The sequence below is a fragment of the Podarcis pityusensis genome, assembly GCF_964106645.2.
Source record: "Podarcis pityusensis genome assembly, chromosome: 13".
NCBI classification, from domain to species: Eukaryota; Metazoa; Chordata; class Lepidosauria; order Squamata; family Lacertidae; genus Podarcis; species Podarcis pityusensis.
In genome coordinates this window covers 25,024,292-25,051,478 of record NC_138038.1, presented here as the reverse complement: position 1 = coordinate 25,051,478, position 27,187 = coordinate 25,024,292, and the positions used below count along the sequence as shown (strand labels likewise).

At 43.6% G+C, this 27,187-nt stretch overlaps 1 protein-coding gene across 5 annotated transcripts; it reads right to left on the bottom strand.

Moving 5' to 3' along the window:
• Positions 1-297: 297 nt before the first annotated feature.
• On the bottom strand, positions 298-27,058 carry SMARCE1 (SWI/SNF related BAF chromatin remodeling complex subunit E1). 5 transcript variants are annotated; one of them, XM_080978342.1, is made up of 11 exons: positions 26,921-27,058; positions 25,909-25,951; positions 25,182-25,225; positions 19,275-19,442; positions 14,112-14,192; positions 12,810-12,941; positions 11,974-12,145; positions 9,015-9,187; positions 5,919-6,020; positions 3,001-3,211; positions 298-553 (listed from the first exon to the last, which is right to left on the bottom strand). In XM_080978342.1, the coding sequence occupies exons 2-11, from the start codon at positions 25,913-25,915 to the stop codon at positions 342-344; spliced, it is 1,302 nt and encodes a 433-aa protein (XP_080834468.1). In that variant the 5' UTR covers positions 25,916-25,951; positions 26,921-27,058; the 3' UTR covers positions 298-341. The 5 variants fall into 5 exon arrangements, with proteins under 5 accessions (XP_080834468.1, XP_080834470.1, XP_080834469.1 ...); XM_080978344.1 differs by having other exon boundaries at positions 19,338-19,442; XM_080978343.1 differs by lacking the exon at positions 26,921-27,058 and adding an exon at positions 26,786-26,855.
• Between the last annotated feature and the right edge of the window lie 129 nt (positions 27,059-27,187).

Below are 27,187 nucleotides of genomic sequence, written 5' to 3'. Positions count from 1 at the left end.
TATAACTTTTCCCTGGAAAGAGGGCATAAGGAAAATTTTAAAAAGCAAATCATAGAGTAAAATTGCTTCCTTGAGAGAGAAGAGTGATGCTGCTGTTGTGGATTATGATGCAGCTGTGTGCGAGCTGTGATCTGCTTCTGTGCCAAATGATCGCTCTAAATCCATTCGTGACCCCCTGGATATCTGATGTCACAAAAAGTTAAAATGCCCAGTAACCATTTGGTGGTGACCAATATACATGAAACGATACCAAGAGGAACCTACATACCACCTCTTTTCTTACTCATGCTGTTAATCTTTTGTTTTTTAAAAAGGGAGATGCATGAAAAGTAGCTAAAAATTTATTCTTTCTTTTCACTGTCTTCCGGAACCACCGGGTCAGCTGGCGGTTCTTCGACCATGGCGCTGTTGCTTTCGGAGCCGGTGTTGCTGTCACTCGTTCCTTCCTCCGCCATGCTTTCGACTCCTTCCTGGCCACTCTCCTTGTCTTCTGGAGTGGATGTCCCTTCACCGTTTTGCTGGCTCTCAATGGTTTCTTCCGCAGGAGGCTCCTCTGCCATAGAAACAAGTTTGTCAGTGAGATTTCCCCTCCTTTGAATTTAGAAAGCTTTTCAAGGCACAACAATAGGTGTCCAAACAACGCATGGCATGCCCAGAAAGAAAACAAAACAAAGCAATCCTGTCTTGAGAGTTGCTATTCATAAGATGGGCATTGTTTGTAGATTCTTGGGGCAATAGTTGGCTTGTAGAGCCTAGGTTGTGTAACAACCAAGTATATACAAAGGGGAATTTGGCAGACTGGTTACTTACCACAGGGATATGGCTCAGTAATCATATTAAACAAGGTACGGAAATTCAGAACCTGTTTTAATTGCAGTTTCCCCAAATCCTCCACCTTAAATTCCACCAGCATTGTTTGAAACCTCCCTAGCTGGCCTGCTGCATGAACTCTAACTTCCCTTTACTGAAAATGTGCAGCCACCTCTCCAACCATTGGCCGGACTGCTATGATGTCATGGAATGAGCATTTTGAAGGCTAAGATCTGCCAGTACAGGGGCTTAGGGGCAGAAAGGGCTGTGAATTGTTGTTGGGAAGATGTGGGGGAAAGGTGAGGAGGCATCACTATAGCCATGGTAATCCACTGCTGGGCTGAGCGAATGAAGGGAGAGTGTGCAGTACAATGGGGAACAGATTCAAGGAAGTCCAATTCCACAAAAAAGCTTTCCCTTACTGACATATTTCTTTGGGAGGTGTTGGCACAGCCTAGTTCCTGCCTTCCTTATGCCCCAAATTAAGATGTGAGCACAATCAGGATGGCGGAGAGGCAGAAGTGCTTTCGTGGTCTGCACAAAAAGGGGCAATCCCTACCAACACCACCCCTCCTAGATCCAAGGAATAATAATAATAATAATAATTTATACCCCACCCATCTGGCTGGGTTTCCTCAACAATTCTGGCTGCAGGCCCTGCTGCCTGGCTGCATAACCCTTCAAACTGTATCAGAGTTATTATTCGTATTCTTATTTAAATAACCTTTTTATTAGGCTTCATAAATAAGGATCACAGGAATAATAAATGATACAAATAAATAGACCAAGTCTCATGGCATTTGTGTATCACAAAAGGAGCATAATAAATTTGTAGTGATATCTACAACATATGGTTCATGATTAGTGGTCAATGTGTAAGTTCCTGGTTTGTGAAGTGGTTTAAGAAAAACAATAAAAAGGGGGAAACGGGACAGAATAGAATTAACATTCAATTAACATCACATACCCAAACGCCTAATCAGGAGTCCTGGTGATTGTGCTTAGATTAAGAACGAGCAATAGTCATTTTCCCTCTTATGTTACCAATGAAACAATATAACTGAGTTATGAGCAATGATGAAAGGAGCAGGCCTACTATTTCCCCATAGACTTCTCCGGAGTTCATTCTTTCAGTCTTGGTAGCTCAGTTGGTAGAGCATGAGACCCTTAATCTCAGGGCCGTGGGTTCAAGCCCCATGTTGGGCAAAAGATTCCTGCATTACAGGGGTTTAGACTAGATGACTCTTGCAGCCCCTTCCAACTCCACAATTCTATGATGCTAGGGTCTGGGGGGGGGGGCTCTGCACTCTCTCCCAACAAGGAAAGCATGTAAGGAAATGCAGTTTCTCTATTCTATTCTTCCCTGAGAGCTTTGTTTCCCCCTGGCTGCGGGGTGGAGTGGGAACTAGTTGTTACAAAGCCTCAACGCCTACTAAGAGAAAAGCGCCCCTCAGAGGCAAACTTGTTTTCCATTGAACCATCAGCTGCTGGACCCAGAGGCATAAATCGAGGAAGAACTCCCGCTCTGGGCACCTCTACTTCAAGGCTCTTACCCAGCCGGACTGCACCAAGTTCGGGAAAGTTCTTCCTCTTTTTTCTCACAGAAGAGGAGACCTTGTTTGAATGAAAGTCTGGCTGTATCATAAATGACAACTAAAGACAAGCCCTGGTTATTAAGTCAATGCAGAGTTCAGTCTTCTTCACATCTGCATCACCAGACACGGCTGTAACCTGTTCCCGCAGTGATGCGCGAGACGTGAAAAAGGGGAAGCCACTGGTTGATGGGGGAGCCTATTAAAACTCAACTGTGCTACTCGATACAGTGGTACCTCGGGTTAAGAACTTAATTCGTTCTGGAGGTCCGTTCTTAACCTGAAACTGTTCTTAACCTGAGGTACCACTTTAGCTAATGGGGCCTCTCGGTGCCGCCGTGCGATTTCTGTTCTCATCCTGAGGTAAAGTTCTTAACCCGAGGTACTATTTCTGGGTTAGTGGAGTCGGTAACCTGAAGCGTCTGTAACCTGAAGTGTCTGTAACCCGAGGTACCACTGTACAGACTCCAGATCCTTTAAGAAAAGGCTCAGTTTAAAACATCAGCCCTTCTTCCGACCTCAGCTACATGCCCCCCTCATGCACCACTGTTGCTTCAAGGGAAGCGCCCCCCCCCCGCCGGGCTTGCCACATGATTACCTGCTTCCATCGGAGTGCTCCCCTCCTCTTTCTTCTCCTCTGCCTTGCTGGCTGCTTGCTCCTCCTCGGCGCTTGTGCTGTTCTGATTGCGCTCGGCTTGCTCCGCGGCCTCCTTCTCCCTCTCCTCCTGCCGCTTGCGGGCCTGCTCCTCGGCCTGAGCGATTTCGGCCGCTATCTTCTCCATGTCCACCTCCACCTTCAGGCTGCACAGCTGGATGCGGGGAAGAGGGAAAAATCACGGGTCACTTTAAAATCCAGGTTCTCTCATCACCTTGGGGCTGCAGGCCCAAGTCCTGTCTCCACTATGACGTCACTAGGCAGCCTTAGGCATGGCATTTTCTCCCAACTTCAGTCTCCCCTCCCTCCGATATACAATAAGGGAATAATACATACAGCAGAAATATGATGCACAATATGTATGAATAAATCACACTGTAGGTGTGATTCATATACACTATCTTAAATAGATATTTTAGCACAGAATCAAAGCCAAAATCCAACATTTGAGGCAACTGCAAGCCATCTGTGCTGGCAAAGCTCAGAAACTATTATTCCTAAGAACCAACAAGCTTTGTGTGTTTCAGTTGTAGCTTACAAAAAAACCTTTAAAATTAATTTGAACTAGTCCGATCTATCACTGCTTGGTTCCGGTGGTGGGGATATTCCAGGCTCACATTTTTATTCAACAGGATTGGTAAGATTCCTGTTGGAAAGTGCTGGGACCACATTATAGATTAGTTCACCCCCCAAAAATCCTGTGGGGCTTGGTGACGCAGCACAGCCAGCGATGCATTCACAGCCACAGCATTCGCGCCAGCCAGGGAAGAAGGTATGGGGAGAGAGGCAGGGAAAATGTCCCCCTTCACCGAGTCAGCTCCCAGGCTGGAACAGCAAAGCATCCCAGGTTGGCCCTGTGGCTGCCATGTGATGGCAGGAGGGTCGACACAGGAGCCAGCAGTTCCCTCCCGCAAAATCACATTTCAGGGGTTTCTGTTGGCTACTGCCGGCCAGGATGCCACTGCCAGCAGTTTCTGCTTGCCTGCTGTTTGGGCAGGAGCACTGGGACACTTCTGACCAGCAGGGCTTCCCCGCCTATGGTGGAGCTCCGGCAGTGCCACACAGGGCAGGGGGACATCTCCGCTCCATTCAAAGCCCCTCTTGTACAGAAGGCTGTGTGTGTGTGTGGATTGCTTCACTCACATACCAGAGACAAAAAGCTGACTGTTGCAGCCAGTGCCTTTTTTCGGGGGGGGGGGGTGCATACCCCTAAACATTTTGTGAATCTGAGTTTGGCTTCACCGAGGGACAGTATTTCAAGATGAGTAGGAAAATGAGAGTACCCTTAAACATTTTTTTAGGAAAAAAAAAAAGCACTGGTTGTAGCCATGGTTTACTATAAAAACACCTACTGCGTCAGGTTTTGAAAAATTTCTTACCCATAAATGGTTCTGTTTGTGGAACAGATTTTACACACGCCCCTCTGACACATCAAGCTGGGATTACGATGGGAGTTTTTATATTTCTGTCATTGCTGTACTTATGTGGCAAACTGCTTTGTGTGGAAAAGTGACATGCATTATTTTTTGGGGGGATGTTGTCGTTCCAATGATAATCTGAATTTCACACCTTCAGTTTTCTACAGCAGGCTCCAACAGCCAGACTGCAACTCCCTAGACGTTTCCTCTAGAGTTTCAGCTAGTCAGGACGGGTTGCGGTACTGAAACGGAATCACTCCCCTTTGTCAAACAACCATTTCATTAATAAAAGCAACTTGGCCAGCAACAATGAGCGTGCAGTTTAGCTTGGGGTGTTATGTGGGCCTGGAGCAAAAGCAGTGCTTTAAAAAAAAAGTTTAGGGGTACTCTCATTTTCCTACTCATCCTGAAATACTGCCCCTCAATGAGGTCAAACTTAGATTCATAAAATGTTTAGGGGTATGCATACCCCTGTGTCCCCCCAGAAAAAAGCACTGCACAAAAGTAAATAGTTACTAAGACAGAAAGCAGTTCTGCTGTTTTGGTCTCAAACATCATGATATGAGTCACCAGGAAGCACAGGAGCTGGGTATGTTGGAGGTGAGCCATCACGTTCATTCCACGTCAAATATTGTGAGCCTTGCTGAATCTTAAAAGCTGAGATGGGCCTCGTTTCCAGAGAAGTGATTAATATGTCTGGGTGTCAGACTAAGGCAGCGGTTCTCAACCTGTGGGTCCCCAGATGTTGTTGGACTACAACTCCCATCATCCCTGAGCTCTGGCCTTGCTAGCTAGGGGTGATGGGAGTTGTAGTTCAACAACATCTGGGGACCCACAGGTTGAGAAAGGCTGGACTAAGGTGTGTTTGGCTCACATGAGAGAATGCTCCCCCACTGACAATATTCCTACACATAGTAAGCTAGGAGGTTAGTGAGACAGGCCACCTGAAACCCAGCATGTTAGTGAGAACGCTAATCTTCTATTTGAAGTCTTCTCCACAAACTGCCTTTGGACATGGTGCAAGTTAACCATCTCAGTGAGAGCTAGCTCTTACGAGGAAAGTCTGTGAACTCTTTGGGCCTGTATTTATTTTGTCTTGGAACTAGATTACTGGTGCAAGATGCTATTTCCCTTTTGCTCCTTCCCAACCTGTGTACTGGGAGGCACAATATTTCAAAAGGTGAAGCCTTGCTTCAAAGGAAACTAAACCTACCCTAGGGCTGATACGCAGCAGAAAACAAAGTCTCAGGCTCATTCCCTAGTCTTTCCAGACAAAAGAGTTCATGGAACCGTACAGACTCAGTAGATCAAAGCGTTAGAAAATTGCAATGGCAGAGGATTTCAGCTCTTCCTCCTCTCTGTTTTGGGGAGTCACACATCAGCCCTTGACTGAGAAAGCCTACTAGTCCATGGAACAAGTAGAAAAGCTCTGCAGAACCCTACCCTCTTCAGCTCATTGTTAAAGGATTCTGTACTCTCCAGGAACTTCCTTTTCTTGTCCTGGTGACGTTCTTCTATCTGCAGGAGCTCAGCTTCTAGTTTCCGCTGTGAGTGGAAAATGAGATTAAAAAGTGCGCACATAGCTGCAACACAAACACACAAGTTAATTCAAATGTTCATGCAAAAGACTGCTATATTTGAGAGTGGGGAATTTGAAGAAAAATATGCAGATCCTCTACTTTGAAAGAAAAGCAGATGATTTCAGAAACAAAATGAGGCCAAGTAATGCGAACCATTTTATTCCACTGGCAAACACCTCCCAATAAATTCTTGCCACTCTCTTGCCTGTGGACCATTTCAAACATCCCTCTGCCTGAGACTTGTAAGAATGGTTAGAGCTGAGGCCTCCTCACGGGATCATAATTCTAAAGACCCATATTTGGGATGTGTGTATGTGGGAAGGTTTAAGACTGTAGTATAATCACGTCCTTAATTTCTGCTAATAAGGAAGTAAAGTTTATTTTTGGCAGCACACCAGAATGCCTCAAACACTTTACAAACAGGTTATTACGCTCCAGACCCAAGCTTAAAGACATTGCAAATGGCTGTAAAAATGCTAATTTATCTGTGCTTTAAAATAAGACTCTCTCTCTCACTCCATTCCTCTCCATATACATACACACATGCCTGACTGCTTGAACGCTAAGATCCATATTTTACAAGTCCTTCTATTATCAATTGAGTGTGTCCTGGTGACATTTCCATTTGTGTGCCGAGATGGTCCACAACCGTGAACTCTTTCCCAAGAGATCTGTCAGCCTGAATGCATTTGGAAGGTGTTAGTTGGGCTGGCTTTTTAGCCACACAGTTCAGAAGGTGCAGTGCTATATTGAATTTAGTTTTAATATGCACATATGCTGCCTCCTGAAGTATATAAAGGAATTCTCAAGTTGTCCTCATAGCTAAGTGTAAGCTCTACCCAAGGACTTATTGGTGGTGGGTCCAACACTGTGGAACCAACAGTTCAGGATCAGGTATTATACAGTTGCACTAAAAAGAGGTGGCTCATTTTACATCCTTAAGACATCAATGACTTCCCTTCTTCTCTTTCCATACTTCATTTTACATATCATAAATCCCTGCATATTTTACAAAACCTATACCATTCAGTATTCCATTATTGCATCCATCATAACTTATTTACATGAATTTATCTTAATGCTGCCAATGTTTTCAGCTGTACACAATTATTTCCCATCTATTCAATAAATGTTTTCCAATCTTCTCTAAATGTATGTTCTTCTTGTTCTCTTATTCTATATGTTAAGTCTGCAAGTTGTGCATATTCTGTCAACTAAAGTTGTCATTCTTCTTTGGTTGGGACCTCGCTTGTTTTCCATTTTTGGGCTAACAAAACATGTAGCATAGATAAATAACCTTTTTTGACACCTGGGAATTTCAGTCTGAATTATCCCCAACAGAAAGGACGCTGTTTTTTGAGGGAAAGTATTTTTAAACATTTTTTTTCCAATTCATTGTGGATCATTTCCCAATACTCTTTTACCCTTTTACAAGTCCATCATATATGAAAGAACGTTCCGTCCACCTCTTTGCATCTCCAGCACTTATCTGATTCAGTCTTATACATCTTAGCAAGCCTACTCAGAGTTAAATGCGAATCATTTTCAGGTAGGTCGCCTTCAAAGAATAGCATGCTGTAAACTTCAAGTCACTTTCCCAGAGTTTTCCCCAGAGGTTAAAATCTATTTTGTGTCCTATATCTATTGCCCAGTGTGTCATTGAGGCTCTAACAAGCTTGTCTTTTGTTTCCCAGTCTAATAACATATTATACATTTTCGACAAAAGTTTCTCTTTGTTTTGTAGAAGTTCTTTTTCGAATTGTGAGCTTTGGTCTGAAAAACCATTTTTTTCCTATCTAATTTAAACATTTCATGTAACTGATGGTATTGTAACCAATCCGTAACTTGGTTTTCAGTTTAGGTTCCCCACACCCTGTACATACCATTGTTTTTCTATCCTAAATCTTGGAGAAGGAACACTTAGTTCACATATTTAGCAACTCGGGAAACAAACCCTAGCATGCAGAGAAATAGCCTCTGGCAGTTTGCATGCTAATGAAAAGTTGCAACAGCGTCTTTAGAAAGAGTGGCTCCTAGTTTCACCCGGTTCAACAGTTGAATCTCTGTGACAAAGTACAGCATGTACGGGGATATTTAAAGAGGTAGTCCAGACCTTTTGTTACATTTGATCTCTTTACAGAAATCGTCTAAAGCGCTGAATGTTGGGCCTCCCCCCACAATCCCCAAAAGTCAGAAAGAGGTAAGTTCTCTCTCTCTCTCTCTCTCTCTCTCTCTCTCTCTCTGAATCATATGCCCAGGATATGTGTTCAGCTACTTCAAGAGACTTGTAGGTTCTCCCCAAGCTGCTTTTTGAAAAACATGCATGTTTATAGCAAGTTCCGCTCCCCCCGCAAGACACACTTGCAAGAAGCAGCAGCAAGAGATACAAATAACGATACACGAGTTGTTTGGGATGAGGTGGAAGAAAATGAAAGGTAAACAAATCATTCAAGAAAAACAACATCATCTTATATTTCTGCACCATCTTGAAAGAAAGTGGGCGGTGGGGGGGGGGAGTCCCTGAGTTGTGGATTGGAGGGAGGACTTTTAAAACAAGGACTAGAGTTGAACAGGACTGTAACAAATCAGAAAAAAGTTTGCCAAACGTGTCTCTAAACAGGAGCAGCTGCTGTGCTCAAACAATTTCAGGCCGCAGGAAGTCCAATATTATGGATGATTTCAGAGCCCAAGGACAGAACAAAGTTCAGTATTTCTAATAAAGAAAATACTGAAGGTATTTCAAATTTTTCTTCACCATCAGCAGAGAAAAGGCACCCTCCCTAGCAGTGCTAGTGACAGGGCTCAACAACGGGGAGATTTTACCTGAATAACAGGTAGATTTCAAAACACGGGGGGGGGGGGTGTGACCGCTGCTGTTATAGGCACAGATATCCCCCGGGCACATCTCACATGAAAAGCTATTACGTTTATTAAGCGTTCTCATATAGCCAAATTTTACCTGGTGAACCATTAAGGACTGGACTTGGCGTTTGAGAACCTGCATCCTTGCCGTGGTGACCACGGATCTGACATCGGGGACGACGCTTTCACTCAGAATCTCACTAATTAAGCGGTGATTTCTCTGGAAACGGGCTGTGGCAGTGTGCTTCATAGAAAAACCGTCGTCATAATCTGAAACAAAAATGTATGCAGTAGTTACGTTATAGAAGATACCAGGGCAGTTTGCAGTTTTAACACTGCTTAGCTTCACAGGTAACACTGCTAATAACTTTGGGTTGTATCTAATGTCAAGTCCTACTCACAAGTAGACTCACTGTAGTAATGGGAACGACTATCTTAGGTTGCTTATTTTGATGGCTGTACCTAAAGTAGGACTAAGATTGGATACAACCTCTTGAAGTGTACAGCTTTCTGTTTACTCTATTCCTTTCTGTCACTTCGCTATCCCTCCCAAGAATCTCCAAGTTTCCCAAAATCCTGAAGCTTGGCTTTGTGGAGTGCTCTCCCCAAGAAGGCCCGCCTGGTGCCTTTGTTAACATATCTTTAGGCACCAGGCAAAAACATTCCTCTTCTCCTAGGCCTTTGGCTAATTCAACAATCCATGGCCTTTTAAACTGTGTGTGACTCTTATGCTGTCCAACGAGTTCAGGACTGAACTGTTATTTGAACAGTAGACAACCCAGCTCGTGCCTTTAGCCACCACGACCTACAAGCTCTCAAACTCGATGTTTCCTGTTCTAAGTGTCACTAGATGCAGGTTCTTTTCTCTCATACAGAAGCCGCAGACGGATTCGCAATTAGAGGAAGCCAACAGTGGTACTTAATTCTTAAGTACTTAATTCGTTCTGGAGGTCCGTACTTAACCTGAAACTGTTCTTAACCTGAAGCACCACTTTAGCTAATGGGGCCCCCTGCTGCTACCGCACCGCCGGAGCACGATTTCTGTTCTCATCCTGAAGCAAAGTTCTTAACCTGAAGCACTATTTCTGGGTTAGCGGAGTCTGTAACCTGAAGCGTATGTAACCAGAGGTACCACTGTACATTGCACTCTGAAGCACATTTAGTCAGAAGAAAACCTCGCTATGCTCCGCAAGGCTTTCTGCCATGTTAGTATGCGAAGTATTGCAACCTTGGAAGAGCGAAGAGGGCAACCTGTAGGAAGATCTAGCCTAGGGCTGGACAGCCTGTGGCCCTCTAGCCAGCGTGGCCAACGGTCAGGATGATAAGAGGACCCTACTCTACCTCTACATTAAAGAGTCTCTTCCCTAGCTTATGTTTGTTTATGAAAGCGATCCATGAACATCATCATCCTTGGCTGCTACACAGAGTGAGAAAGGAACCAAGCTGTGCTTCACAGATGGGTGGAGCACTGGCCTTCTTTTTGTAGAGGAATGTATATGTGCCATCAGAGAAGGAAACAGGAAGGTGGCTTTTTGTTTTGTTTGCTTTTCTGCAGAAGCACAGCAAGCCCTCGCCCTGTCATCTTTCCCAGCACAAGTCATTGCTTAAACTGAATGGCAAACTTGCCGCCACCCACCCATCCTCCCCTAGCCAGAACCACCTACAAACAAACAAAAGACTGCCAGAGACAGTCAAGCACCAAAGGGCTTTTTAAATTTTTGCTTTGAAGAGGGGGAGGATAAATACCGGCTATGGGTTTGGCCTCATATCTAAACAAAACTTTGTTTTTGGATAGGTTTCACCGAGGAGCCACCCTGAATTTCTAGCCCATCCCTTCCAGCCAATGAGTTCAGATTGATAAAAACCTTGGACGTCTGACAGCAGCAAGGCTAGCATTTAGTCTGGCCCGAGAAATAAAATGATTGCGCACTTAATATGATCCCTCACCCCATGCTTAATTTCTGCCGTGAGGAGAGAGAAGCTTATTTGTAATTCTTATTATGTCTCCTTAAACCCCCATCCCTGCAAATCCTAAGTGTGTGAGGGCTTACTGTGGTCTCATGAAAGGCATTCTGCATAGGTTTGTGTGTTCTCTGTTACCCTCACCCCAAGTTGGAAGGCTGAATCCTGGCAAACGCAGGTTCCAGTGATAGGATAACAGAGCTCTCTCTCTCTCTCTCTCTCACACACACACAGCAAGAAAAGGTGTTGCAATGTGAGAGCTGGAAAAATCCATGTTTCCTTGCAACTGAAGAGTTAGAGAGCTAGGATGACTTGATCCTATTCAGCCACTTCAACAGAGCTGTGCAATCGCCGCAATAAAGCTCATGATTTGGAAAAGGCACCAAGAAATGGGGACCTGGCCCTTTTCACGCCTTCTGAAGTCAAAAGACCAGACACGCAGAGATTGTGCTGGAGATTGTTCCTGCAGGCAGAGAAGAGGGATGCTCCCTCCGATTCCCTGATCTAGGCTTTTTGCTCAGCATCCCCGCAAAAGAATGTGTTTTGATTCTGCCAAGATTAAAGAGCATATATTCAGTATCACTTAATGCAGGTAGCTTAAATGTTCAGCCTGGACAATGAGGTCCTCCTCTGAGGGTTTTCTGCTGGTTCTCTCACTGCGAGAAGCCAAGCTACAGGGAACCAGGCAGAGGGCCTTCTTGGTAGTGGTGCCCTCCCTGTGGAATGCCCTCCCATCAGATGTCAAGGAAATAAACAACTATCTGAAGGAAGCCCTGTTTAGGGAAGTTTTTAATGTTTGATGTTTTACTGTGTTTTTAATATTCTGTTGGGAGCTGCCCAGAGTGGCTGGGGAAACCCAGCCAGATGGGCGGGGTATAATTAATAAATTATTAGTAGTAGTAGTATGGATCACCCACCACCAAGCTGCTGGGGGTAAGTGACAAGAGATTGATTTGGGACGAGTAACTGGCCCAAGGGTTCCTGCTAAATTCTATTGCCAAGCAGCCTTTTGGAGTAAGAAGTTTCTGCTTCCCCACCAACCCCCTTGCCATTCCTTATGGGCAAAAAGCACCACACCTGCTACTCCTGCTTACCATCCGGGTCTTCGGCGGGCTGGATGCTCATGTAAGGTTCGCCCTTCTCCATCCTGGACTGCCTTTGCCGGCTTTCCTCCTCCAGGGCGGCTTCGGCGCGGCTTTTCGCGTTGATGTAGGCAAGGTAAGCAGGTGAGTTATGGTAGGCCTTCATTGACTCGTTGTACTCTATCTATAGTTTTGACAGATACATTTTAAAAATCGCACCCAAAACAGTCTCCCTTGCCCTTGGGGGAATCCTTCTGACTAAGGCTCCTTGCAGGAAAACAAGGACCAATTTCACGCGAATCAAGGGGTGGACAACATCTCAGGGCAGCTTTACTGAGGTTCAACTGCTCTCCTCTGCAAAGGTCTCACAGCCAGAGGCAGGGCAGGGTGTCATCTAAACATTTCGGTGCGCGTCCATATATAATGAACAGCAAAGGGAATACAGGAGGAGTGTGATGCTGGGAGGAACTGGAAGAGGGAAATCTCATTAAACTGTGCTTTATTTCCAGGTGCCTTTAGAGTTGGGGGGCAGAGAGGGACGGCACACAACCTCGACTCAGGTTTAATTGAAGGATCTGGTGTTGTGGGCTCTTTTCAAGCAATCCAAGTATCGTGTTTCTACCATACTTTCCTTAAAGCTCCCGGGAGAGCTGGGCTTGCACAGCAAAGAGTTGATTCAGTTTCCTTCCTCAATAACTCTCTCGTATGTGAGTCTGCTTTATCACCTCCTCCTCCAGAGCTAGTCTCTCTTTCTTTTTTAAAAAAGATTTTAGCCTCGTGTGTGCACGTGTGAGAGAGAGACGTCCAGTGTCATTTGGGGGAGAGAGAGAGGGATTTCTTCCGTGTACCTTTTCTGCTTCATATTCATTTAAGTACTCTTGCTTCTCTTCATCAGTGAGGTCTCGCCACATCCCTCCAATGATCTTCCCAATTTCCCATAACTTCAAGTCAGGATTGGACGCCTTCACTTGGTCCCAGACCTTAATAAAAACATCTGTAGTAAAGCTCCAGCTAACTGAATACTTATAAAATTAAACACATCTATTTTGTTGTTGTTAATATCACTACCATGAAGCCTTGTTTTGCATTTGCTCAACGGCTAAAGTTTATGCATTTTAGCTAAGGAGAAATGGGGATTTTGGTGCAGTTTAAAAACTGCCTGCACAGTCAGTTTTGGGGTTTGGGAAACCCATTCCTTCAACCATGACTAGGGTCTTTTCTGAGAGCTATCATCACAATGCAAGGCTACATTAAGACAGGGCTTTTTTGTTTTTGCTATGCTATGTCCACTGTTTGATTATTTCTCTGGGGCAGGAAGTCAAGAGTTACGACGTTTATCCACTGCCTGGTTTAATTCTCAGCCGCACAGAATCTTTTCCGCCAGTCTTGCCCTTAAATCCTGCATTATGTTTCTTCTCTTTTTGTCTTAAGAGAGGCCGCTGGATGAAACAGGTGTTGCTGTGGTGTTTTTTTTTAAACCATAGATGGGAAGGCAGGTAACATAGTCGTCCTCCTGGCTCAGTGACTCCTCGACAACGGATTGGATCAGGCGCTGTCCTAGGTACTCATTTTAATCAGGAAAAAGCTCACATTTAAAAAAAGGGGGAGAGAAAGAGAGGAATGGCGCTGCACCCTCTTTTTTTTAAAAAAAGAAAGAAAATGTGTTTTTTTTTAAAAAAGAAAAAAAATACCACACACAACTTTTCAAAAAAGCAAAGTAGGTCCTATTGTCACTACTGCAAAGTCCAGCTATCGAGCTGCACCAATCCTGGATACTTTTAAAACAGAAAAGTATGTCAACAAGTCACCAGATGCATCCTTGTTAGCAGAGAGGGGGGGCAGCAGTTTTAAGCATTGTCTAAATATTCAATTAAATGAAGCTCTTCATTTGTCCCCCGAAAGTACGGTGGCCAAGTTTCGTCCTGCAGCGAAACTAACTCCCCACCCGCTCCATTTGCATGGTTCGCTATTGCCTTCACTGTGAAAAGAGAAGACAAACTGCATTCTTAAGTTTTCCCTTAAGGAAAGAAAAAAACAACACCACACATTCAAGCACACTTTTAAGAACCACCACGAAATACATTAAGTGCGAGGCTAACGTGGTTTTGAGGCCTGCTTACTGAAATTAAGACCAAGTGTTCTGTACCCACCTTCCTGCTGTACCTCATGTAGGGCATGAGTGGCTTATCTGGAGGCTTAGGGGGTTTGGGGATTGTGATACCCGATGATGCCTAGAGAAGAACCAAATAAAATCCACTGGTTATCTTATCTCAAACATTTGCGAACCGCCAAGACAGGCATTTGCCAAGAGACGTACACAGGTAAGTGAGACACAGGTGCAGGCAACATTATTAGCTCTCATCAGAAGGGTTACATTCTCCAGCACCCTGGGTCGGGAGTACTTTCCGACAGCACCTCTGATGAATTTGTCAGTACAGAGATTTCTAAATGAAAGAGAAGCAGATTTTCTCTACTTGTAACAGTGGCTTCAAAAGTCCGTTTTCACTTTCTAATGAGAGCAGCTGTTAACTCTACCAGCACTAAATACCTGAGGCTGCATCCACACCTGCCTCACCCCAGCGCTGGAATTAAGCACATCCCTTTTGTAGCCTCCACACCCACAGCTCTATGCAGATTTGACTACTCTTAACTTCCAACTGTTTGTTGGGATCGTTTCATGTTGCAAAATATGCGGCTCTCCCATAATCCGCCTGCAACGCATAGCGGAGTATGGGTGATGCTGTGTTTGACAGGACCTTTCTAGACAGCTATGATTGTTTAGGGCAGGCATGGCCAAACTTGGCCCTCCGGTTGTTTTGGGACTGCAATTCCCATCATCCCTAACCACTGGTCCTGTTAGCTAGGGACGATGGGAGGTGTAGTCCCAAAACAGCTAGAGGGCCAAATTTGGCCATACCTGGTTTAGGGGAATGGTAGTCACTGCTCCGAATCCTGGGCATACCCAATTTTGACTTCTTTTAGGCTGGCTTCTTGGGGATAGTTGGATTTTACAGCGGTAGCTTTCTTAGATTCCCCCCCGCCCCGAACCACAGCCCAGGAGAACATTAGGGACACTTGCTGCCATAGGCACAGTAGCAAACCAGTGGTCAAGTTCAGGGGTGAATGCAACCTCAATGCTAAAGAAAAGAGACAGGTAACTTTAGGAAGAGGAGAGAGAACAGAACTGAAGTAGTATGGATATTCTTTCACTCAAGGCCTTCTCAGGTTATACTTATTCCATTAAGGCAGGTTAAGGGTGGGGAGAACCCAGAAAACGTATCATAACAAGAACTCTGCAAGGTTGGCTCCCTCAACCTGTACACCACATGAATCCGAATTTCACTGTCGGAGTCCAAATTAGACTGTGAGTTCCTGGAGGGACCTTTGTCTTCCTTAAAGGTACAAACCGCCAAGCACCTTGCCTGCACTCAATAAGAAAGAAAAAGAAAGACACTAAAACAAATAGGTGTTATTGGCTGGCAGCTACACAGTGCCTTCCTTTCTATGATTTATTTTCTCGTTTCCAAAATACATTATTTGCACAAATACAACCTCTCATCCATCCAAGACAAGCTGACACTTCGTTTGCATTATCTATAGTTTGCCAGAAGGATATAACTCCTCAGTCTTAACACAATTTCCATTAAAAGCCTTGGCTTCCATACTTCTGCTGAAATGAGTGCAGTATATTTGTTATATATATATTTTTTAAAAACCCAAAACCAAATTTATATACTGCTTGGCTATAGCAAAATCTCTAAGTGGTTTACAAACCATGGCTATGGTCCAGTGTTCTGTGTTCATGTGGGGACTGAATGCCAACTATATTAAATGGATCCCAAGGGAAGTTGCAAGAGTCAAATTCCCCACACTATTTCTGATAGTGTGATAACTCTGGGCAATGGAATTCTACCATAATAAACTATTATGTTCCCACATCTGGCAATTGCTTACAGTGCCAGAAGCTCTGACTTGTACCACCATCTCCATGGGCTTCTTGTTCATTTCAATGGAAGAAACAGATCAGCACACACCGTTTCTCAGCTCACGTGGATCTCCTCTTTCCATAGCAATTAATGGGGCAGCCTGCATGAACAAGATTCCACCTGCACCTTGCAGCACATATAGCTGTCCTGGAACTGCAGTGTTTAAGATGAAGGCATAAACATACAGACAAGTCTCTGCATGGATTTCAGTTTTAGAGCAGTAAGGTCAATCTCGCAGAATGTGGCAGGACCACTAAGCCTGAGGTAAAGCATGTGTGGCAAGCTTGCAATATCAGATCTCTAGCATTCCAGAAGCACTTCAACTTTTTGTTTTGTTTTGTTTTGATGCAGGAAAAAACCCCAGGCTTTGCTCCTGCTCATATTTATGAAATGCTTTGAACCAATCAATTCATATATTGCTTCCACTGAAATATCTATAAGTTTTTGAGGTGTATGCATTAGCAACTGTATACAGATACATGCACACACATAACAATGGGACTGAAAACATTCAGTGAATTAATTTAATGCTTATAAATCAATAGGTGTTTTTTTTAAAGACCACATATATTGAAATATACACGGCAGAGAAAGGTGTAAATGCTCATGACATATATACAATGGAAATCTGTGAAACATAAAAACCTGTTTTAATCTGAACTTAAATTCAGATTTTAAAAGTCTTTGGGGATAAGATTTTTAAATGATGAATGGACAAAAACTGTATTTGGGAAAAACACACACAGACACCTTATGAAGATCTTAGTAATGTAAGAAATCCTTCCTATGAAATGTGATTTAAAAGCATGAAGGGCCATCAATTCCCCGCCATCGTATTGTGTACCTACTGTATCACTTTGCCACATTGATCTACTTCTGATCTGAGCACCGAGGGCCAAAAGAGGGCTCTCTTCAACTTATCAAATGAGTGTTGTGTTGCGCTGCGGACGAACTCCACAAGGGACACGAGAGTCCCTTGAGAGTTGCACACTTTGGTTTTGGGGCTGCTAGGGGCAGGCGGTGACAGCAGCTACTATGCAATCCAGCCTTGCCCAGCTCAGTATCATCCATATTCTTTGGATTACACCACCCCTGGCCATGCTGTCCATAGCCGATGGGAGTTGTAGTCCAAAACATCTGGAGAGAACCACACTGGGGATAGCTGATGTGCTTCCTTGTTTGACTGTCCAGCGTGGGTGAACACTGTTCTAACACTTACTACAGTAATCAGTTACTAGCAAATTCCAGAAGAGCAACTGCATTTTATTAAGTTGTTAGTTAACTTATAAAATGCTTTTTCAAGGTATATTACACATGCTCCTGGAGGGGCATGAGAGCCACTTCCTTATAACGTTATTCCCGCCCACCCCCATTCTTGTGTAGAAGCAGGCAGGGAATGCATGAAGTGGGCCAGGAGTGGGATTCTTTCCCAGATCTATGTTGCTCAGCTGGGAGTACAACAATCAAAAGAAAGAAAGCATGTAATTAGGAAAAGGAAGCATGGCCTGTATTGACCCGTTACTGCCACATTATCAGGGGGGAAAGCATGAGAAAGAAGATCTCACAATGATGTGGTCACCACTGGCAGGTCACTGTGATGCCGTCTACAGCAGCCAGATGACATGAGTTAAGACAGCCTAGGTGCTAACAGGTTATTATGGAGCATTCTCCACCAGCAATGCTTACAGGCTGCTTCTTTCCGAGCCCAATTCAAGGTGCTCGTGGTGCTGTTTAAAGCCCTAAACGACTCAGGCCCCAAATACCTGAAACTGCCTCCTTCTCTACACACCCCATTGGGTGTTAAGATTGGCAGGGGAGCCCTATTGGTTATTCCCCCCCCCCAAAGCTCAGGGGGTGGCAGCCCAGGAAGGGGCATTTTCTATGGCAGCTGCTAAAAAGTGCATCTGGCATCTTCATTATACTGTACAGCTGTTGTCGAATGAAGATGCACCTCTTTACACTGGCTTTTGGCACCAAAGCTGTGTATTTTTAGGGCCAGCTTATGTCTATATTGTTTCTAAACATTGTTTTTCATTTTGATAACCTGCCCTAAGACATTAGGCTGAAGGGCAAGTAATATATTGACAATAATAGTAAAAATACTGAATGTCCTTTGGCAGTAGATAGGAAGCAAGTAGGAAGGTCAAGATGGTAGTTCTTACTGATTCTTTCCCCAATTTTAAGCATCTTTTAGGAGGACATCAAAACTTCACATAATTAGTTTAAAAGTAGTAATGGGGAAATCCAAAATGATGTTTAATTCTGAAGGTGAGCAGGTGCTCCCCCCCCCCCCCCAATTCCAGAACACAGCTTATTTTACACATGAAGGCAGAAGATGCCAACTTAAATGAGCCTAAGAAGATTTTGGACATTCTTGAATAGCTTAGTTGATAAACAAACCGGCTGCCGAAGACTGAAAACCTGGAAGTAAGTGTTCCGGTTTTCAAATGTTTTTTGGAAGCCGAATGTCCGACGCAACTTCCAATTGAGTGCAGGAAGCTCCTGCAGCCAATCGGAAGATGGCCTTGGTTTTCGAATGTTTTAGAAGTTGAACAAACTTCAGGAATGGATTCGGTTCGACTTCCGTTCTGGAAGTCTGTTCAAGTTCCAAAACGTTCGAAAACCAAGACGCAGCTCCTGATTGGCTGCAGGAAGTTCCTGCCGCCAATCAGAAGCCACGTAAGCTGTGACAGATGTTCGGGTTCCAAAGAATATTCACAAACTGGAACACTCACTTCTGGGTTTGCGGCGTTGGGGAGTCAAAACGTTAGACTCGCAAGGCGTTTGGGATCCAAGGTACGACTGTAGCTCTAAAACAATTTTCTGCAAATTTGGAAAAGGTCCACCCATCTGATGAAGCAGGCTGTAGCTTCAGAAACATTCCTGCCAAGTTAAGTCTTGAAGCTGCTGAAGCACATCCACCTTTTAAGTGAACTGTTCTTCTGGAACTCAAAAGGCTGATTCCCTTGTGCATGTCTATCACTTGCTTCCTTCTCCCTTGGTGCCCTGGCAAGGCAATGTGTGAGCTGCCTCCATGGAAACCACAGTCAAGAGGTGCTGGGAGTGGTGCCTGATCTGCGATAACAGTTTCACCCGTATGTGATGCTCCACTCATCAATGGGCATACATGTGAACTCACCCCATTTTGTTGTATGCTTTACAAATAGAAGGCCATTATGTAAAACGTGCACAGTGAAAAAAAGAAAGGAAAAAAAGAGGAAGACTAGGGAGAAAGGGAAAGAAACCACAAGTTATTGTTGTTCATGTTTCATATTTGAAAAATGAAAATAAAAAAGTGGTATCAGCTAAGATTCAGAAGAACCTAACTCTAAAGCCATTTCTGGTCACTTCCTGTTGTTTGCCGGATGACGTAATAGTTGATTCTCCTACCGTGGCCCGGCTGTTGGTGCCCGGGTTCCCTCCCAGCCTGTAGTTGTTGTAGGCCAGATGGCTGTATGGATTGTATCCCACAAACCCCGGTGTGCTGGGCATTTGCTGATGGAAACAAATGAGACAAAAACACGAATGAGAAATGAATCCCAACGAGGAGAACACAGAGAAATGAAAATGGTTTGCAGTACAGCATGCAAAAGCAACCGGAAATTTAAACAAGCATAATGAGGTGTTAACAGCAGCTGGCTCTCTCTCCCTCTCTCAAGAGGGACAGTAAGCCTGAATGAAACCTGTTGAGGAAAGAGGGGTTTCTCTCTTTAAAAAAAACTTGCCACTGCAGATTCTGGATGGGTGTAACCTCCAGTTAAAACAACTGCCTAGTTCAGACAACAACCTTGAGCTAGGTTAAGAACGTTGAGAACTTAAAATAAGAAAAGTCACTTTATCCAGAGATGGTCCACATTTATATTGGCCTATTCTGACCTCTTTTTCTTAATGGCGACACTGATCATTCATAATGCACGGATATTCTTCACAACTGCGATCAGGGCAGTGGGGAAACTGAAGACATGCTACAACGATAAACTATAATGTTGTTCACTGCTCCTGCTGCACAGAAAAAGCATTTTGGTTTGTGACACTCATTCTGATTGTGAAGATAAAATATAACTGATAGAATTTGACAGGATGGGGTATGGGTGTGTGAAAACAGTCCAGATCCAAGGATCTGCAGGCATGCACCTCTAGGTCGTGGTACCCTGGCATCTTTACTTGGTTGCAACTGGTTGGTAGCCAGGTGCAAAATGCACCTGGCGCCTGGCTAATTTCAAACACTGAAAACAGCAGACCATGGCTTGCTTCATAGCCGGGTCAGAAGAAGGGAACTGCATCATGCAATGAGGAGAGGAAGAATAAAATCCCAAAGCTTCTTGCTGACATAATGTCAAAGCATGATTTGGCACTGCATCTGAACCACCCAGTTTGCCAGTCATCTGCCCGCCTAGGGGCTAATTGCTATGCTCTGTAGGTGAATGGCAAATTGCATGCTTGATTTAAATATACATTCTAAAATAATCAATATAACCCTAGAACTATTACCACCCAACCTGCTGGGCTGGGCTCCAGCCAACCGAAATTAGAAAAACCAACTACCCTTCAGGTGCTTCTGAAGGACGCTAAGGAAAAACTCCCAAGAAAAATGGAGATTCACAGCTCTGATTCATTGCTTATCCATGTGCTCATGGGGTACAAAAAAACCCACACAAAACTGAAATACTCAAAGGACATGATACATCATAGGAAAGCATCTAAGTATGCGTAGCCAAGTAGAACTAGTCCTTTATATGGGCGCTCAGTGCACCAATATTTTCTTAAGCCGTTTGTATTTTCAAAATTAGTTCACGGTTCAAACTTCAGTATTTATGTTGGATCTTTATATTCAACCAAATAAGACTATAGGTTGCATGTTAACAGTTATCTAAAATACAAGTTAAATCCCCCCCAGAACAAATGAATATTTAATGGCAGCTGAAAATTCCATAGCTAAGATAGAAATCGTTGAAGCTGTGCAACAACATACAATAAATTAAAATGAATTCTCTTTTTTTTTGGGGGGGGGAGGTGTTTCCATGGTGTCAAAAACATCCAGGAAGGCATTCCAAAGTCAGAGCACTGCCACTGAAAAAGCACTCGCTCTCATATTCACCTGCCACACTTCACTTTTCAATGTTTATCTAGCTCTAGCAGGGTGCTAGGAGCTGTACAGGATAGAAAAACTGACATGGTTCAAGTACATGGAAACATCCCATAATAGGTTGCCCAGTTATGCTGCTAGATGGTTGACTAGGACCAGTAAATGAAACATACCTAACTCATCAGTACTTAAATGTCTTTATTGCTGGCTCATTTCTGAGCGCAATTCAAATTGCTTCTGTTAACCTTTAAAGTCCTATACAGCCTGAAAGCTGTCAAGTATAAGGGGCTGTTTACTCTCACACAAACCTGTCTCCATGGTTAAGTCCTCTGTTTGAGGCCCTTCTCTGGGTGCCTCTCCTGCAGTTTAAGTGAGTAGCAACTAAAGAAAGGGCCTTGGAACGCTCTCCCCAGGGAGACTGGCACAAAATTTCACATCCTGCTGGCATCAGGAGACTTTGTTTTATTTGCCCAGGTCTTTCAAAATAGATTTGCTTTCAGGCTGCCAATGTGCTTTTCCTGGTTCTTTATAGTTCTATTATTATCATTCCAAAATATCCCTATAAGCCACCCTGGAGGTTGGGAATCTGGCAGGCGATATATCAAATACTTTAATTAAATAAATGCAAAGGGAACTCCAGCCAGCCAGATGTTTCTAGAAAGCAGTGGGGAGAAGCTTACATAGTTACCCTGGTATGGAGTGGGTGACACAAAATTATTTTAAAATTATTGCAGCCCTGAAGAGAAACTGAACAGCCACAATATTTAATCAATGTAATCAGAATTCAGTGCATCAAAAGATCTCAGAGGGCAAGGAACTTTATGCCCAAGTGTACATGAGTAGCCAACAGCTGCATGGAAAAGGTCAGGTGGGCCAAAGCTCAGAATGAACCCGGGCTTGCAAGAGAAGTTAAAAATAATAATAAAGATTTATTCAGCTACATTCAAAGCAAGAGGAAGTTCAAGCAAGTAGTAGGTTCCTTGCATGGATCAGGGGAATGTTGTGGACATGGTGTATGCTCATCATATTTGCAGAGGACACCAAACTGGGAGGAGAAGCCAAAGCCGCAGAAAACAGAATCAGAATTCAAGATGACCTAAGCAAACTGGAGAACTGGGTCAAAACTAATGCAATTAATTTCAACAGGGACGAAAATGAGATTCTATACCTAGGCAGGAAGAACCAGCTGAACAAACAGAAGATGGGGGGACACCAGGCTTGCAAGTAGTACATGTTAAAAGGATCTAGGGGTCCAAGTAGACCTCAAGCTGGACATGAGTAAACAGTGAGATGCAGCAGCAAAAAAAAGTTAATGCTATTCTAGGCTGCATCTACAGAAGTACAGAGTCCAGATCAAGGGAAGTAATAGCACCACTCTATTCTGCCTTTGTCAAAACACACCTAGAGCACTGTGTCCAGTTCTAGGCAGAACAATTTAAAAATGATATTGACAAACTGCAACGTGTGCAGAGAAGGGCAGCCAAGATGATCAAGGGCCTGGAAACCAATCCTTAAGAGGAATGGTTGAGAAAGTTTAACTTGGTAAAGAGAAGACAGAGGAGATATGATAGCCATCTTCAAAATATCTTAGGGGCTGTCACATGGAAGACATGGAGCAAGCTTGTTTTCTCCTGCTCAGGAGGGTAGAACTCGATCCAATAGATTTAAGCTAACAGAAAGGAGATTTTGACTAAACATCAGAAAAAAACCTTTCTGACAGTGAGTGCTGTTTCACAGTGGAATGGATTCCCTTGGGAAGTTGTGGACCCTCCTTCCTTGGAGGTTTTAAAGCACAGGTTGACTAACCATCTGCCATGGATGCTTTAGCTGAGATTCTTGCACTGCAGGCGGTTGGAGAAGATGACCCCTGGGGTCCCTTCCAACACTACAAATCTATGATTCTAAGGAAATGTCATTGGCACCCCAGTGCTAAACTCATTCAATGGATGTAACTTCTGCAGAAATCAGTGAGTCTCTTTTCCATGTAAATGATATAGCTGTTGATGGCTAGATAATACAACTTTTAATAATGGGGGTTCTATTCTGTAGCCTGGTGAATAGGTAGAGTGGACAAACAATGTTTAAATCATGGTTAAAGAAGGGTACCAGGTTCTCACACAGCACCAATCTATAATTAAAACCAAGTCCAAAAGCCAAGAAGCCGTCAGATTATGGTTTGTTTTGGAGCAAACAAACCATAGTTGAACTGCTGGGGAGGGCTCACATATAACACTAAGCCACGGTTTAATGAACTACAGCTTAATGAACCATGGTTTAATGTTATGTGCAAACCAGGCCACTGCAGTAACTAATGACCAAATAGATATAAAATGTTTAGCAGCGCCACAGAAAAAGGGGGAAATAGGATCCAACCAATAGTTCTGTCCAGTATACCCAAACCTGGGCAATTCTCAGCTCTTGAACCATCCCGATATTCTGTTTTATTCTGTTCTGGAGAAGGTGAACCATAAATGCAACTAATACCCAAATCATTACTTTGAGACAGTACACTAGGTACATAGTTTGCAGCTTGAATGCACTCCCAAAAGGTGGGCAATAAATATTTTTAATATAGTGGTTTAATAATAAGAGGGGTTTTTTTTTTTTTTTTTTGCAAAAGCAGTTTTGAGCATGGCCTTAGTATTTTTTTAAAAAAGTGATATGCACCAATTACAGACTCTCCAGATACCTTTCAGTAGGACCATTAGTACGCAGCAATCTGTGGAAACAGGCATGTTCACATTGTTTGGGCCACCAGAAACAAAATGAGTCGGCTGTGTTCAGGTGAGGAGCAAGGAGAAGAGGGAGAACACCTACCAAAAAGGTCACTGCATATGTGACAAACGGCCCACAAAAAAATGGAATCAGTGAGCTTTTGCACGAGTAGTGTCTGCAGATGTATAACTGTTTATTTTTCATTATTTTCTGTTACCACACAAAATCCAGATTAAATGGCAAGAGCTATAGGATGGCATTTTGACATGGTGTCAAACATGGTGTGAGTTCTACAATAAATTCCCATCAGGAAGCCCTCTGGCTCTGCAGACAGCACCCAAAGCAGGAAGGCTGAGTTCACACATCACTTGAACTTTGGTTTAGCACTATACACAAGAAGCTGCACCAAGCCTTGAGTTTGTGCACCTACTCCACATAGCTAAGGAGGAGGTTGGGGGCCTTCACTTCTATTTAACCACAGCTTCCTGTGTCATCCAAACCTGTGGTCAATTTGGTTAAAGAAGCCAGTTTCTGAAAACAAAATTTGAAGTTGACTTGTTTTAAGCTAACTATAGTTAAAAACCATAGAAAACATGACAACTGTAGTAAAGCAAAAGCTTCTTCTCACCTGCACTCAACAATGGTTTAGCATGACATGCCAGCCTGGTCACAAAGTGGAAACCTGAGGCCTGCATTTAATTCTTACCTTCTGCTCTCTAAAGTATGTTGCTTAGTGTGCCTTCCTTTTCACAGCACACACCAGAGATGTTCTGAATGTGTTTACTCAAAAGGTTAATGTACTCTCTTTCCCTAGAAGTGAAAACCTTGTTGCTGTTCTTTGTGCATCTCACTTCCACCTTCTGCTATAGCTATAACAACATCTCCCCCCCACCCCCATTCCCTGCCAAAGTGTTTATACCTCATTCTATGGGAATAACTACAATATACAATTAGAAAGATTCACAAATGCCTGTTATCACCACACAGATGCTCATACCTTAGCAGACTTAAAGAACAGAGCTTGCATTTATCCAGGTTTCCAAAAATGTGTGGCCACAGCTTTTACTAGGTGCTTTGGAAAGAAGCTACGTGAGATATTACTTGGATTAAAGATGCAACACGAGATTAAAATGTGTACTTTTACAAAAATGAATGCCAAATGTTATAGGAAGCTTGTGTTATAGTCTGGAAACATAGCATGCATCAGGCATGAGACCCCAAGTTCTAATTCTTGAAAATGCCAGTTAAAAGCACTCCACAGCGAGGACTGGCAAAGGATTCTGAGGTATGGACTGGAGTCAGATTTTAATCACGCTGTTTGAGAGGAACCATTTGTCTGATTTGGTTTACAAAGCTCTGCAGTATCTTCTTTGCTGAACTAAAATGAAACCAGGCTTTAGTTTACAAAGTAAGAAAAATACTTTCATACTTACGGTTGTGGGGGCTGGGGTGGGTGGTGGGGCATAGGATGGCCTTTCTGTTTTAAAAAAGAAGGGGGGGGGAGAATGACTATGTAGACAAGCTGGAAACCTAGAGACTGCCAGGAAAAAATTCAAGTACCAAATCAAAAGGTGAATAGATGAGGGGGAGGAAAGTCTGTCATTTAAGAAAATACTTCATATAGGAGCATCCAAGCTGTGGTTTGTAATCTTGTGTTCAGTTCCCAAGAACTCAAAGAAGTGAGTAGAATGAACAAGCCCAAGTAAATTAAAAGCACAACAGAATTTCTCTGTATTCTTCCCTTTTCCTATTCTAACTGAACAACAAAAGGGTGGCTGATTCAGTTGCTGAAGCAATAACAGACTTTTCATGCGACTGCACATCCAGACTGTCACAATTTTTAGGATTTTGGGAAATTCAGGCTGCACAATTATAGTTGATTTGGAGCTCTTGTGCAAATGAACTTTTTGCCATAAGGACAGTGACAGTAACACACTAAGTACGTAGTTCAAAATTGGGAAGATTTAGAGTAGACTTTCTCAACTTTGGATCCCCAGGCGTCCCCAGATGTCTGGGGACGCAAGGCTGGGAAAGGCTGGTTTAGAGAGTGCAGATATCATTATCAATGATCCATGGAATGAAATATTGGTGCTATTCTATATGTGGATATGAATTAAATAAGAAAAAACACACATACACCCAGACTGCTGCTGAACTTACTTGACATTTTGGTAGAAAAGTGTTCAACCAGCTGACATTAGATCTGAAAAAGAAAAGTAGAACATCACTATAAACCATGTTCTCTCTTGACACATCCCATATAAGCAGTTGGACCAAGGTAGTCCTCCAACAACTACAGCTGAAGCGCATAATTGATATACTGTACTGAACAATAATTATCTATAAACTTCATTGTTTGCAGTACTGAGCTACCTTCTTAAACACAGATAATCCCCTTGTTGTTTCAGAGCAAAGATATGAACCAGTACAGGAAAAGTTTATTTCCCTCCCCCTTTAAACACTACCCACTTGTAGCGACTTCTTTCATGCGGTACCAAAAGAAAAAGTTGAAACCAAATATCGCAAATGGTTTTCCTCTCTAGAGAAGAAAAAACTCTGAATCAAAATGTGCTTGTTTTGTGTAACAAGATCAAAATCTCAGAGTCATTAATGATAACAGATTAATTTAGGAGGATCAGTGTTTATATGTGTGTGTGTACACACACATATGTACACTCAATGAGGCCAAAATTAGACTCACAAAATGTTTAGGGGTATGAGTACCCCTGAGTCTCCCCCCCCCCCCACAAACCCTTATCCTCCTAAATTAATCTGTTATCAATAACGACCCTGGGAGTTTGAGATTTATATTATATTATATATATAGCTTTCATATATAATAGAGAGAGAACTTTCTTTTTAAAAATCACGTTATGCCTTTTGTGTTTTTATGCTGTGAACCGCCCTGTGATCTTCGGACGAAGGGCGTTCTATAAACGCAATAAAATAAATGAATGAACTGAAGTACTGCCAGCTCTGCCTGTCCATCCCCTCCGCAAGAAGACGACGACGACCTGCTGGACTCAGCAGGACCTACTTCCGAGTAGACCTAGTGAGGACTGCGGGGAGGGGGCGCCACCCTCACAGCGGGTGGGGGGAGGAGGACAGCTAACGGGCGCGCAGCCTCTCTCTCTCTCAGGCGCCACACCCAGACTGGGCCCCGCAAACTCACCGGCTCCAACACGGGCCTCGGGCCTCGCTTCTTTGTCTCCAACGAGAGGGAAGCGGCGGAAGCAGGGATGCAGAGAGAGGGGGGAGGCAGCAACTTCCGTTTCCTCTTCAGCACTTTCCACACAAACCTTCCCCTCGCCCTTGCTCTCTCACCCACTCACCCCATTACCCACTTTCCAATTGAAAACAAAAAGCTCCCAATTTGGGAAGACATTTGCACCCAGTCATCTCCCTCTCTACTTAAAGGGACGCTGCCAGCGGATTGTTG

What these genes read in the sequence shown, in the direction of transcription:
- SMARCE1 (XM_080978342.1), bottom strand. An exon ending in ATGAATATGAAGCAGAAAAG is followed by an intron (nt 12,146 to 12,809) that starts GTACACGGAAGA and finishes TCAAAACTATAG; the next exon opens with ATAGAGTACAACGAGTCAAT. An exon ending in AGTCCTTAATGGTTCACCAG is followed by an intron (nt 6,021 to 9,014) that starts GTAAAATTTGGC and finishes TTCCACTCACAG; the next exon opens with CGGAAACTAGAAGCTGAGCT.